Source organism: Dipodomys spectabilis, unplaced genomic scaffold, assembly GCF_019054845.1.
Source record: "Dipodomys spectabilis isolate Male_0828 unplaced genomic scaffold, ASM1905484v1 ptg000234l, whole genome shotgun sequence".
Lineage (NCBI taxonomy): Eukaryota > Metazoa > Chordata > Mammalia > Rodentia > Heteromyidae > Dipodomys > Dipodomys spectabilis.
This window is the reverse complement of record NW_024870911.1, coordinates 18,656,215-18,671,858: the sequence shown is the minus strand read 5'-3', so window position 1 is coordinate 18,671,858 and position 15,644 is coordinate 18,656,215. Positions and strand designations below refer to the sequence as shown.

Here is a 15,644-nt window from a genome sequence, read left to right as displayed (position 1 = left end):
TATAAATTTTTCATAACATGAACATATTGTGCTGGATGCTGGTTGGTACCTTAGGCCTCTTATCCTAGCTACTCAGGAAGCTGAGAGGGGAGGCTGACTATTTAAAGACTCTTATCTCTAAGTAACCACAAAAAGCCACAAATGGAGTTGTGGCTCAAGTGTTAGAGAACTAGCCTTGAGAAAAATGACTGATAGGATGAGCAACCAGAACTGAGTTCAAGATCAAGACCAGGAACACAATATTAAAAAAAAAGATCATAATATATAATGTTACTTACCTGTGTGTATCTATTTACATGAATAAAAGTGGCATTTTGTTGTTGTTATTGATGTTATAATAGGAATTAATATAGAAGATATTACACTAAGTAAAATGAACCAAAAACACACTAAAAGTATGCTTAAGTGAAATACTTTCTTATCTCTTCAACTCTTCATAGCAAGAATAAAGAGGTGCCTTCATAATCAGAAAATTATGAGAAATTCCACAGCAGTAACTGAGTTCATTCTTCTTGGATTGACAGATGAACCACAGTGGCAGGTTCTGCTTTTCCTATTTCTCCTTGTCACCTACATGCTCAGTGTGGCAGGGAACCTGACCATCATCATGCTCACCCTCTCAGATCCCCATCTGAAGACCCCCATGTATTTCCTTCTTCAGAGCTTATCATTCCTAGAAATAGCATTCACATCAGCCTCCACTCCCAGATTCCTGGTCACCATCACAACAGGAGACAGAAGAATGTCTTACAACAATTGTATGGCCCAGCTATTTTTTGTCATCTTCTTGGGAGCGACAGAATTTTACCTTCTTACTGCCATGTCTTATGATCGCTATGTGGCCATCTGCAAACCCCTCCATTACACAACCATCATGAGCAGCAAGGTCTGTATCCTACTGGTTTTCAGTTGCTGGCTTGCTGGATTCCTTGTTGTCTTTCCCCCAGTCATCCTTCTGAGACAATTAGATTTTTGTGCCTCTAATGTAATTGATCATTTTTTCTGTGACTTTTTTCCACTTCTGCAGCTTTCTTGCACAAGTACGCACTTGTTAGAACTCATGGCATTCTGTTTAGCTGTGCTAACACTCATGGGCACCCTGACACTAGTAATTCTCTCTTATACAAACATCATCAAGACAATTCTAAGAATTCCTTCTACAAGCCAAAGGAAGAAAGCCTTCTCCACTTGCTCCTCCCATATGATTGTTGTGTCCCTCTCTTATGGTAGCTGCATCTTCATGTATATTAAGCCTTCAGCAACGGAGAGAGTGACTTTGAGCAAAGGAATAGCTGTGCTCTACACCTCTGTGGCTACTTTCCTGAACCCTTTCATCTACACACTACGCAATCAGCAAGTGAAGCAAGCCTTCAAGAGCTTGGTCCACAGGGTGGTCTTTTCTACAAGTAAAAGACTGTGATCCTGTGAAATGGGGAGCACTAGACCCACAGCTGAAGGTACTACAATTATTTTTAAGCATTTTATTTCCCTCCTTCAGTTGACATTGGGGTAGTCTCAACACCTCTTTTTGGTTAAATTCAGCATTTAACCTTTTAACGTATATTAAGTGTTTTCTCTTCTACCCCTGTAAGTAAATTTTTGATTCCATAATCTGTATGGTTTCTCTTATCAAGACAGATCATCTGTTCATCCATTAAATGGAGATTAACATGAATTAGGAAGTTTGTTTAAAAAAACTGCAATGGAAAATAATCTTTTTTATTTGGAATTCATAAAGATGAGTCATAATATCGCTATAAATTCTTCTTGTGACTAAGAAAATACGTTGAAAGCTAAATTCATTATTAAAATACATGCTTAAATTTATCAAAAAATGAAATAAAAATGTGTGGACAGGTTAAAAAGAAATTTAAATGAAATTTCATTTTGAAATATATTTTTTCTTTTTTGATTTAATTTTCTTGACAAGGTGATGTACAGAGGGGTTACATTTACATACATAAGGTAGTGAGTACATTTCTTGTCAATCATTGTTACCCTTTCCCTCATTTATCTCCTAATTTCCTTCTCCCCCAATTTCCCTCAAGTTAAGTTTCATTTCAAACATGTTGCCTTATGAGTATCACTGTTGAATTGGTTCATCCTTTGTCTTAATTCAGTTTAATATATATACAATACACAGGGTGCCAACATTAAATACAGTGACAACAAGGGATAAATCATAGGAGGAAAAAAGAAAAAACAACATTAAAAAAAGAAAGAAACTCACATAGTACATTAAAAACAACAACAACAAAGGAAAACCTCTTGTTTCCCTATCTGGGAGTTAATTTCACTTAGCATCATCTAATACGATCATATATACATACTTATTGTATTGTGATTCTCTTCTAGAATATCCTAGACGCATACTAATTATTACAAATGAGGGAAAACATGGAGCCTATGTTTCCTTGTGTATGGCTTAATTCACATAATATTATTTTTTCCAATATTTTCTATTTCCTAACAAATGGAGTGATGTCATTCTTTCTTATGGAAGCATAGAATTCCATTGTATGTATGTACACCACATTTTCTTGATCTATTCATCTGCTGAGGGGCATCTGAGTTGGCTTTGTATTTTAGCTATGGTAAATAATGTTGTTATAAATATAATTGTGCTAGTAGCTTTAGTATAGCCTTGCCTGTGATCATTTTGGTAAATGTCCAAAAGTGAGATTGCTGGGTCATAAGGGACCTCTATGTGTAGTCTTTTGAAGAACCTCCATACTGCTTTCCAAAGTGACTGAACAAGTTTACACTCCCACCAACAGTGCAGTAAGGTTCCCTTTTGGCTACATTCCCTCCAGCATCTGTTATGATAGCCATTCTAACTGGGGTGAAGTGGAATCTCAATGTTGTTTTGATTTGCATTTCTTTCATGCCAAAGATGTTGAGCATTTCTTCATGTGTCTATTGGCCATTCTTATTTCCTCTTCAGAGAAGTTTCTCTTTAAGTCTTTAGCCCACTTATTAATGGGTGGTTGTTTCATTGGGGAAATGTTTTTTTGGATTTAATTTTTGAGTTCTACATATATTTTAAATCCATTTTGAAAAACATTCTTTTTGTCCTTTGAATTTATCCTGCACTGATATTAGTATTTTTCCCTAGGGGGAAGCAATGTAAGTAGTGTTGCATAGAAGAAATGAAATTGATTTTCTATTGTCCTCTCTGGGTTTATTTCCTAAAATTGATTATTAACAGATTTTTTTTCATGTTCCTCATAATCCTATTTTCAAGAACCAGGACTGGCATACAACTAACTCTCTCTCTCTCTCTCTCTCTCTCTCTCTCTCTCTCTCTCTCTCTCTCTCTGACACACACACACAAATCAGTTTTCTTAGGTCAGTAGCAATACGCTTCAAACAATAAGTGATTTGATTTGTTTCCTTGATTATGATCTTGATATGATACACAGGATTATAGGAAGAGCACTATGTATTTTTAAAGTACAAAATGGAAGTACATTTTCTCATAGGCAATGGTGTCCACCACTCAACTATTTCTTAGCATAAGGATTACATGGAATTTCTTGCAGTTTGACCAAATAGATTCTAATATATTGTTACCACAAAACAAAAATTAAATGTTTATTTGCTTTAATTATCAATCATCTAAAGAGGACAATCTGTAAAGAAATTAAACATTGAAAATTTTATTTTATAAGATTCTACCAGGTAAATGCAAAGGTGAAAATAAATTACTATGCCATAAAAATTCTAATATAAAGTAAATATGCGCACGGTATAAATAGATAACACCAAAAGAAAGAGAATAGAGAGTTGATCCTCTTATTTTGTTTTATTCTTTGGCACTTAAGGGGTGTGAAATCAGGTCATTTCCCTTGCTAGTTAGATATTCTACTGCTTAAGCCACCAACTCACTCTTCTGGGGTTTTGTTGGTGGTGGTTGGTTGGTTGGTTTTGGTAGGGCTATTTTTCAGATGAGGTTTCCATATTTTGAGCCAGCAGGTCAAACTTTTGTGTTGTTGCCTCCCATGTAGCTGATGTGACAAGAGCTCTATACTATAGACAGGATTTTTGTTATTGAGTTCTATACGTTTTTAATCACACAATGTGAACAAATCCATGGTACAAAAAATTGTTAAAAAATAAAATGTACTGGAATGACATGGCACCACTCTCAGTAGAGAGAAATATAAACAAATATGAAGTACTTGGAAGTAAATGAAGTAAATGGAAGCATCTACTGCATCAATACAGCAATTCTATTGCCATCTCCTGCTACTATTTCAGTAAACTCAAGTGCTGATGAGTAGTTTGTCTCTTCATTAATTTGCATGCTGCCATAGAGTGAATTCTCTCTGTTTTCAACTATTATTCACCAAATGTGGTACATATAGTAAGGAATATATGTGTTATTGATTATTTCTGTCATCATTAAGACTTCTGATTAGCAGGAGTCTACCAATGGTTAATACTTTGAAAGTCAAGCCTTACACATAGATTTTTTGACTGGGTATGGGTTTGATGATTTTAACCCCAGACTTAGTTGTTCATGGGTTAATCTATTTTTATTATCTTAAATGCAATGTTATTTTTAAGTATTACAAAATGATAAAGTTTTAAATGTAAATCAAGGTTGCATAAACAATACATCTAATCCTGGTTGGATGTTATCTTTTCATTTTTTTATTTTTTTTATTGTGAAAATACTGTACAGAGGGGTTACAATTACATGGGCAAGTTAATGAGTACATTTCTTATCAAGCATTGTAGCCTCCTCCTTTGTTTCCCCTCTCCATCTCTTCCCATCCTCCCTCCCCTCCCCCACCCAATCCCCTCTCGCCCCCCCCACCAAAGTTGTAAAGTTCCTTTTCGACAAGATGTTATCTTTTTAAAGGCTCATGAAAAATTACATATATTCATGTTCACATTGTATGGTTTCAAAAAATTCTTTTCTCTTCAGAATAAGGACAGCTGAAGATTAGTTTGTAATATAATCCCAAGAAATGGTGGACAACATACTAGTCATTACTATTTTAAGTAACAAGTTCTAATTTCACGAATGAAAGTCCTAACTCTCAATACTAATGGACATATTGCTCCAGTTAATTGCCATAGACTGTCTAGTTGGATCTAAAAGCAAGATCCTTCTATCTGCTGCCTATAAGAGACACACTTTGCCAAAAAAAACAAACATATTCTGAAAGTAAAAGGCTGAAATAAAATCTTCCAAGCAAATGGCCCCAATAAACAGGCAGGAGTTGCAATCTTAATATCAGATAAAATAGACTTCAACTTAAAATTAGCCAGAAGAGATAAAGAAGATCATTACATACTACTTAAGGGATCTCTCCTTCAGGATGATATTACAATTCTAAATATCTACTCACCAAACATTGGAGCATCCAAATTTATCCAAGAAACACTACTTTCCTTCAAGTCTCACATAGATCCAAAGACATTAATTGTTAGGGACTTTAACACACCACTATCTCCACTGGATAGATCAACCTGGCAAAAACTCTATAGAGAAACTGCAGATCTAAACAACTGCAAAGAACTAGACTTAACAGGCATCTGTCAAATATTTCACCAAATAGCATCAAAATACACATTCTTCTCAGCAGCACATGGAACATTTTCCAAAATAGATCACGTTCTAGGTCACAAAGCAAATTTGTACAATTTCAGAAACATTGATTATGCCCTGCATTCTCTCAGACCACAAGGGAATAAAATTAGAACTCAACACCAGAAGCCACCAAAGAAAGTCCTGTAACAGAAGGAGGTTGAAAAACACACCATTGAACCACCAGTGGATCATGGAAGAGATTAGAAAGGAAATTCAAATGTTCATGAGATGTAACAAAAATGAACACACAAAGTACCAGTTCCTCTGGGACACAGCAAAGGCAGTACTCAGAGGCAAGTTTATAGCTCTGAGTTCCTACATCAACATATTTGAGAGATCTGAAAACAACAATTTAATGAGACACCTGAAGCTCCTTGAAAAAGTGCAACAAGCTAAACCCCAATCCAATAGATGCAAACAAATACTTAAAATTAAATGAATTAGGATCCATAAAACCATAGAAAGAATCAACAAAGCAAAGAGTTGGTTCTTTGAAAAAAAATTAACAAAATTGACAGACCCTTAACAAATCTTACTAGAAAATGAAGAGAACACACCCACATAAACTCAGAGATGACAATGGAAACATCACCACAGTAGCAACCAAGATTCAGAACATTATAAGGAAATACTTCTCAAACCATTATGCTAATAAGTTTCAGAATCTGGAAGAAATCGACAACTTTCTAGCAAATATCAACATGCAGAAGCTAATCCAAGATGATATAAACCAGATTAACAGGCCCATACCAAGCATTGAAAAAGAAACAGCAATAAGAGAATTCCCACCCAAGAAAAGCCCAGGACTGGATGAATTTACAGCAGAATTCTACAAGGCCTTCAAAGCAGAACTCACAGCAATACTCCTCCAAATCTACAATGAATTTGAAAATGAAAATTCACTACCAAACTCTTTCCGTGAAGCCATCATAACTCTTATCCCCAAACCAGGCAGGGACTCATCAAAGAAAGAGAGCTTTAAACCCATTACTTTGATGAACATTAAAGCAGAATTTAGGGAGTGGAAAAACTTCCCATACTCCTGGATTGGGAGGACTAACATCATGAAAATGGCAATACTGCCAAAGGCTATCTAGAAATTCCATGCGATACTATCAATATTCCAACCTCATTCTTCAATGAAGTAGAAGAAGCAACCCAAAAATTCATATGGAACAATAAAAAACTCCGAATAGCAAAAACGCTCCTCAACGGAAAAAACACTGCTGGAGGAATATCAATACCAAATTTCAAACTCTACTACAAAGCCATAGTAATCAGAACAGTTTGGTACTAGTACAAGACCAGACCTGCGGACCAACGGATTAGAACTGAAAACCCAGAAATGAACCCCACAGACCGATAGCCACCTAATCATCGATAAGGAAGGTAAAAAAATTGAATGAAAGAAAGACAGCCTCTTCAGTAAATGGTGCTGGCAAAATTGGTTAAACACATATAGAAAACTAAAGCTAGATCCTTATACATCACCTTGCACCAGAATCAACTCCAGATGGATCAAAGACCTTGAAGTCTAAGTAGACACTCTGAAAACATCCCAGGAAGGAATAAGAGAAAATCTAGGGCTCCTTGGCACAAGCCAGAATTATCTTTATAAAGACATAGAAACACAATAAATCAAAGAGAGGCTGGGCAAATGGGATTTCATGAAACTGCAGGGCTTCTTCATGAAAAAGGACACAGCCAGCAAGATCAACAGAAAGCCTACACATTGGTAGATCTTCACTAGCCATACAATGGACAAGGGTCTCATATCTAAAATATACTTAGAACTCAAAAAACTAAATCCCCCAACAACAAACCCTCAAAGAAACAACTGCCTGATAAATAATTGGGCTAAAGACTTAAAGAGAAACTTCTCTGAAGAGGAAATAAGAATGGCCAAGAAACACATGAAGAAATGCTCAACTATTCTGGCCATAAAAAAATGCAAATCAAAAAAAAAATGCAAATCAACACAACATTGAGATTCCACTTCAACCCAGTTAGAATGGCTATAATCAAGAGCTCTAATAAAAACAGATGCTGGAGGGGATGTGGCCAAAAGGGAACCCTACTACATTGTTGGTGAGAGTGTAAATTTGTTCAACCACTTTGGAAAGCAGTATGGAGGTTCCTCAGAAGACTACATACAGAGCTTCCCTATGACCCACCAATCCTACTTTTGGGCATTTACCCAAATGATCACAAGCAAGGCTATACTAAAGCTATCAGCACAGCTATGTTTATTGCAGCATTATTTACCATAGCTAAGATATGGAACCAATCCAGATGCCCCTCAGTAGATGAATGGATCAAGAAAATGTGGCATATATATATATATATATATATATATATATACACACAATGGAATTCTATGCCTCTATCAGAAAGAATGACATTGTCCTATTTGTTAGGAAATGGAAAGACTTGGAAAAAATTATATTACGTGAAGTAAGCCAGGCCCAAAGAAACATAGGTTCCACCGTTTCCCTTATTTGCAATAATTAGTATAAGTCTAGGACAAGCAGAAGAGGTCAAAAGCTATGTACATATGACCATATAAGTTTATGTTAAGCGAAATAGAGTCCAAGATAGGGGCACAAGTGGTTTTTTCTTTCTTGCTATTTTTTAATGTATTTGAAATGTACTATGTGATTTTTTTTTATTCTCTTGTATGTGCTTCCCCCATGGTATAAACCCTGTTTTCACTGTATTTGATTCTGGTTCTCTGCAACTTGTATATACATTTTTCCTAATTTGGGGAGGGGAAGGGAAATAACAAAATGCTGAAAGAAGGATATAGGTTGACCCATTGTAACAATGAGTAGATAAGGCACTGTGGTGAAATGAACTTTACAACTCGGGTGGGGTGGGGGGGAGTTGGGAAGGTGGGAGGGAAGGAATGGTAGGGGAAAAACAAAGGAGGAGATAATAATAATTGAAAGGAAATGTACTCATTACCCTATTCATGTAACTGTAACCCCTCTGTACAGTATTTTTACAATAAAAAAACATATAAAACTGACAAGTACAATATAATGTACTTGTTTCTTTTTTATGCTTTTTGTTTCTTTCTTTTTTAACTTTCTTTATTTGTTTATTGTAAAAATACTGTACAGAGGGGTTACAACTACATGGGCAAGGTAATGAGTACATTTCTTATCAAGCATTTGTTTTGTTGCCTCCTCCTTTGTTTCCCCTTCCCATCCCTTCCCATCTCTACCCCCACCCTCTCCCTTTCTTTTGTATGTTCTTCCCGATGGTATAACCCCTGTTTTCACTGTATCTGATTCTGGTGCCCTGCATCTTGTTTATACACTTTTCTAAATTGGGGAGGAGAAGGGAAACAACAAAATGCTTAAATAAGGATACAGGTTTACCCTTTGTAACAATGAGATGTAGGAGACACTATGTTGAAAATGAACTTCACAACTTCAGCATGGGGGAGTCAAAGGAGTTCAGGAGGTGGGGAGGGAAGGGTTGGTAGAGGAAAAACAAAGGAGGGGGTAACAAGGCTCAAGAAGAAATGTACTCATTACCTTACTCATGTAACTGTAACCACTCTGTATAGTATCTTTACAATAAAAAAATACATATTAAAAAAAAACCTTACAAGTACATTGCAAGCTCCAGCAACATGTTGTTTCTGTCCAAATTTGTCTTGTTTTGAAAAGAACAAAGTCTTTGAAGTACATGCTTGAAAGCATCTTTCACCTGCTGGTTCCACAGAGTGTGGATGAAAGCGTTCAGTATCAGGGCCATAGAAGTGTAGAGAACCACCACACCCTTTCCTTTTCTGAGGGCTTCCTATACATAATGACACAACTCCCATAAGTAATGGAGACAACAGCCATGTATGAGGAACAGGTGGAAAAGGATTTTGCTTGTTGTTGGACAGAAGAGAATTTTGTAACAGTTTGGATGATGAATATGTAGGAGAGAACCACTAAAAGCAGTGTGATAACAAGCGTCAACAAAGCTAAGACAAAAGCCAACATTTCTATGAAAAGTGTATCTGTGCAAGAGATCTGCAGGAAAGGGGGTGGGTGTCACAGAGGAAGTGATCGAATGTTCAAGATGCACAGAAAGGTCAGACAAGGTGATGTTAGGGAAATGAACCCTAAGATATCTATTCAATGTTTTTTTTTCTTTCATGAGATTGTTTCTAACACATTTATAAGATGATTTCTTTGTTGTTTTGTATGTCCTTCCCTCACAGTATAACCCCTGCTTTCACTGTATTTGATGTCCGTATAATTTGTGGAGGGGAAGGGGAAAAACAAATCATTTAAATAGGGATAAAGGTGGACCCATTGCAACAATGAGATGCACAAGTCATTATGTCGAAAACGAACTTTACAACTTTGGTGCGAGGAAGGGCGGGGGGGGGGGGGCCCACGGGGGGGGGGAGGAAGGATTGGGGGGGCAGGGGAGTAAGGATGGGAAGGGATGGGAAGGAGAAACAAAGGAGGAGGCTACAATGCTTGATAAGAAATGTACTCATGTAATTGTAACCCCTCTGTACAGTATTTTCACAATAAAAAAAAAAGATGCACAGAAACCCATATGCAGTCCTAAGAGCAAAGGAGGAAGGATAATTAAGAATCCAGTTAGCCAGGAGCTGAAAACCAGCTGGTGGCACACCTTGCTGTTCATGCAGGGGTTTGCAGATGGCCACTTAGCACGCATAGGACATGGCAGCCAGGAGGTAAAACTCAGTGAGGCCTAATAGGAAAAAAAGAAGAGTTGAGTTGCACAACCATTGTAGGAGATTGTTCTGACCCCAGTGAGAATGCTGGTCAAGAAGCATGGGATGCCAACTGTGGTGAATGCAATTTCTAAGAAGGAGAAATTTTGAAGGAAGATGTACATGGGAGCCTTGAGGTGGGTGTCCAGCAGTGTGAGCAGTGTGAGCAGGATGATGACAAAGTTCCCCATCCGCACCAAGATGTAACTGACCAAGAGAAACAGGAAAACCACAATTTGTAGCTGAGAGTTATCTGTCAGTCCCAGCAAAATGAACATGATCTCCTCTGATTCGTCCCTTATTTCTCTCTTGTTTTAACAAAACTACAGAAAATAAAAATAGTATCACATTTAACAAAAGACATTTCTTCCCTTTCAGTCATGCAAACTATCATATGCAGAAAGGTACCAATATACAAATATTTGCACAAATCAGAATTCAGCATCTCAAACACATGTTCTGTTTCATTAGTATCTTCACATAAATGCAGAGATTTTTCACATATTCAGAATAGAACCAGTCTTCCCAATGTATAGGAGGCATATTGGCCATTTGAAATGTAGGCTTTCAATTTTGTTAGTGGTAAGCTCTGACCCATATTTCAATTCTTTAAAATCAAATAGCCTATTTTTTAAATTCCTGAGTTTAGTTAATATCTTAAGTATATTGTCACTGGTGACATAAAATTTTTAATATATTTTTATTGTAAAGATATTGTACAGAGGGGTTACAGTTATACGAGTAAGGTAATGAGTACATTTCCTATTGAGCACTGTTACCCCCTCCTTTTTTCCCCCTACCATCCCTTTTCTCCCCAGCTCCTCACTCTCCCTCACCCCACCCCCCGAGTTCCTTTTCAACATACTGTCTTGTACATCTTATTGTTACAATGGGTCAACCTGTATTCTTCCTTCTTTCAGCATTTTGTTATTTTTCTTCCTCTCACCAAATTAGAAAAATGTATAACAAGATGCAGGGCACTGGAATCAAATACAGTGAAAAAAGAGGTTATACCATGGGAGAAGAACATACAAAAGAAACAAAAAAAATCAGATAGTACATTTTGAGTTCATTAAAAACAACAGCAACAAAGATAAAACCTCTTGTGTCCCTATGGTGACATAAATGTTACAGAAAATGATTTTATTCTCAGCAAACACAAAAAGCAGAAAACTAGAGATACTTGTGTCAATATTGGAAACCTCACAGAAAGCAAACTTTTAAAGAAAATGTACATGAAGTGGTTTAAGTGGGTGTCCACATGGATGAATTCATGATAAAATTAAGGAGAAATGAGAAAATAATCCAACATTTTGAGGGTGACTTTGTCAAACTTCCTTCTAAAGTATTCCAAATTTTCCCTAAAACAATACTTCCCTAGGAAATATGACTTATTCATAGTTTTACTCTATTTCCACTTGAAGACTACCCATTTCTATTTTTTCCATTCTTCAGTTTATCAATGTTTACAATGTAAATCTTTCCATGTCTGTGCTCTGATTTCAGCCCACTATCACCTCATTTATTCTAAATTGAATACTAATTGGGAATATTGTTTAACAATTAATACACTGAGAACATCCATCTCCATGATGTCTCTTGTTTATTCATTCAACCAGTCCCCCTGGGTCTACTGTAAATAGAACAGATAAATTATGGCTAGCAGGAATATCACTGTGTCTGCACAGAAGAGCATATCATCCATCAGCTGGGAAAGAAATTACAGTAGGTTTCACTTCATGTAACTTGTGTCATTGCAAGTGTCAAGATAGTACTTCGTGGAATGGCATAGGTAGGGAAACTTGGAACCTTAGAACTTCATCTTTATCTGGATTCATGTATAGAAATGAGTTGATACCTGTCCTTCTTGTAAAGAGCGCAAAGCCTTTCTTTAAATTGTCTTTTGCTATCAATATTTGGATATTTACTTACAAATATAAAATGACAGAAAGGAATAGATTGTTAAGCTCTGAAAAAATATCCTAAGAGCTTACATTTATATCAATTAATATACCATGGGCAATGACATGGACTGTCATATTTACCAAAAGAGTAAGAATTATTTAAGGAAGATAAGTTTTCCTGTATTTGTGTTTTTACTTAAGTGATTTCAATTACATATGTTATGTACAAGTAAAAGCAAGCAGCACAATTCTGATGAATAATACAAATAGGAAAAAATTCAAATACCAAAAGCCAATGTCTTCATACATTTTTCTCCATTATACAATAAATATTTTGTGATTTATTGGACAACGGGATTTTTTTATGTTATTGTCTAGATACTATAATCAATAGAAGGAAACCAAAGAATCTTTTTTTGTTAAGCATCCAAGAAAATTTATTGCATGTATTTAGTTTTGTTTAATGTGAGTTTTACATACAAGTTAATACCCATCATAGGAAAGAAAAAGGACAAAAGTTGCATGCCACCTGAGAGAGGATTGTGAGATGATAGTGGAATGTGAGAATTTATCCCTCCTGGAAATTTTGTACAAAAAAATGTTTGTGTAAAAACATTCACCTACAAAACCAGCTGGTTAATCCTTAAACAATGTTATTCCCTCTAATAGAAAGGAAAAGTTAGACTTAGTTTGGACATTAAATATGTATTGAAACTATTATATAGGTTAGGATATTCAAAGATTTTAACCAACTTTAAAAGGAATAGCTAAAACATTTTTTTGTATAATGTGAAGAGTGGTTAGTATTTTTTAATAAAATATTGGGCCAATGAAAAAATCTTCCTTCAGAACTTACCTTCAATGTTGAATGTTTGTTATCATCTTCCAACAAAAGAATCAAAAATGTTTGGAAGACTTATTTTAGGATTTTGAGGAAAAAGGTAAGAAGGAGCATTTGCAATGTGAAAAACTAAAATTACAGATGGGCATTGAAGTCTAAGATGTCTGAGACAGGAGGACCATTTGACGAAGGCCAGAAAAAGAGTTGTTCACATCATTTCAAGTAAGTATGGCTTAATATATCAAAGCTCAAGATCATGATAGATTGGTGGTTTATGAAAATGATTCAAGAAGAGTATTCTTATCATGTTACAAGAGGCCTTTCTCGTGAAGGTTAATTTTTTTGGAGTTAAAACAATGGGTTTATTCTGGAACACCTCCCATTTGTTAGTCATGTCAACAGAGATTGCCAGTATCTCTTTACTCTGGACTACTGAGTTGTTTAGTGGGTTATAAATGTTTGAATAGATGAAGAGAAATACATGTTTTTAAAACAAAGAATTTTTTAAATTAACCAGAAATCAAAATAAAATTCAGTCTATGCTATGTAGTGGGAACAAGTTTTCAGTTGTTGTATTTTAACATAGTTGGTGACTATGTTGAAAGAGTCAGAAGAATACCAAAATTCAGGAGAATATAATGAAGAAAATATTTTAAAAATTAATATATGAGGGTAAAGCTGGGAATGGGCAGAGAAAGAAAGCCACTGTATGGAGAGACGGTTTTCATTACCAGACAGGTGTAATTTGAATCTCTCTGTATATCACTTTTATTATAAAAATAAAGTAAGTCAGGCACTGGTAGCTCACATCACCTCTCAGGAGGCTAAGATCTGAGGAGCACAGTCAAAGCCAGCTGGCAGGAAAATCTGTGAGACCCTTACCTCCAATTAACCACCAGAAACCTGGAAGTGACACTGTGCCTCAAAGTGGAAGAATGCTAGTTTTGAAAGAAAATGCTCAGGCACAGGGCCCAGACCCTTAGTTCAACACTCAAGACTGACATAAAAATACATCAATTAATAATAAAATAAATTTAAAAAATTAATATATGATATTATAAACAATAGATTTTTTAAACTTTGGTTTTGTATACAACAAAATAATCTCTGTCGAAAATCAAAAGATAACAATAATTTTTAAAGTATATATGTTTTAGCTAACTTTTGAATTTACATATACTTACTGTCTCAATTATCTTAGTTTTAGTTTTTATATGTTTGATTTTGTGCCCTACTAAAGCTTTCTTTGCTCAAAGATGACAATTTACCTCTTAATCCACAGTTACATTTCTTGCTGTTTGCTGGTTGATCAGAAATAATATCTAAATTATATGAAGTGATATAAGCCAGACCCAAAGAAAACTAGATCACATAATCTCCCTCATTTGTAAGAACTGGAATATGTATATGATATTCTTAACAGGGGCTCTCAATAACCAACGTGTTTAATCCATAGTACTTTATATAATGAAGCATATTAACATGAACCCCAACTTATGGAAACAAGAGGCTCTCATTAGACCCTATAAATAGTTCATCCTTTTTTCTCTATTGTTGTTTTTCTTATCTTTTTGTAACTCGTGTTTTGCATAATAGATAATGCAATTTGTGGAAGGGAAAGCAATCACAGAAACAGCAGAACAATGGATGAACCATAGCAACATTGATACTCATTTGACACTATGTTGGATATGAGCATTACAACTTAGGTGGGGGAAAGGGAAGGGTAAGTAGGAGATAAAGAGGGATGGGGTAACAAGGATTAAAAACAATGTACTTCATTCCTTACCTATATAACTGTAACCATCCAGCTCATCACCTTTCCAATTAAAAAAAAAGAAAAAATGTCTAACAAATGTTTCAGCTTGGTTCCCTTCAAACTGCAATCTTCACACTTGAGCCTCCAAAGATTATAGACCACTGACTCTTGACTTATAAATATGTTTTATATGTAAATAAAATAATATAATTACTATAAGCAAACAAATTTTTATAAACTACAGATCAACAAACAATATGAAACTATTAACTATGAACTTCATAATTCACATTGGATCATTAAACCTAATTATCTTACTAATTACAAGTTTTAAACCATTGAAAATATTGGGAATATATAAAATTATTATAAAAAGGACATAAGGTGCTGGATGCTAGTTGGTACCTCAGGCCTCTTATCCTAGCTACTTATAAGGCTGAGATCTGAAGGTCACAAAGATTCTTATCTCCAAGTAACCACACACATAGCCAGAAGTGAAGCTGTTGCTCAGGTGGTAGAGTGCTAGCTTTGAGTAAAACAATCTCAGGGAAAGCACCAGGACCTGAGTTCAATACCCAAGACCAGCACCAAAAAATTAAAAATGTGTAATATTACTTATATGTGTGTCTATATTTACACAAACAAAACTGACACCTTTGTTGTTGTTATAACATGAATAAATATAGAAGATATTGCACTAAGTAAAATGAACCAAAAACACTCAACATATGCTTAACTGAAATATTTTTCTCCTTTCTTCAGCTCTTCACAGCAAGAATAAAGAGATG

At 35.4% G+C, this 15,644-nt stretch overlaps 1 protein-coding gene and 1 pseudogene across 1 annotated transcript; one reads left to right on the top strand and one right to left on the bottom strand.

Moving 5' to 3' along the window:
- The first annotated feature begins 475 nt into the window (after positions 1-475).
- Positions 476-1,878, top strand: LOC122124309 (olfactory receptor 6C75-like). Its single transcript, XM_042699040.1, has 2 exons — positions 476-1,381; positions 1,858-1,878. The coding sequence occupies exons 1-2, from the start codon at positions 476-478 to the stop codon at positions 1,876-1,878; spliced, it is 927 nt and encodes a 308-aa protein (XP_042554974.1).
- A 7,336-nt stretch (positions 1,879-9,214) lies between these two features.
- LOC122124307 lies at positions 9,215-10,630 on the bottom strand (annotated as a pseudogene).
- Positions 10,631-15,644: the final 5,014 nt, after the last annotated feature.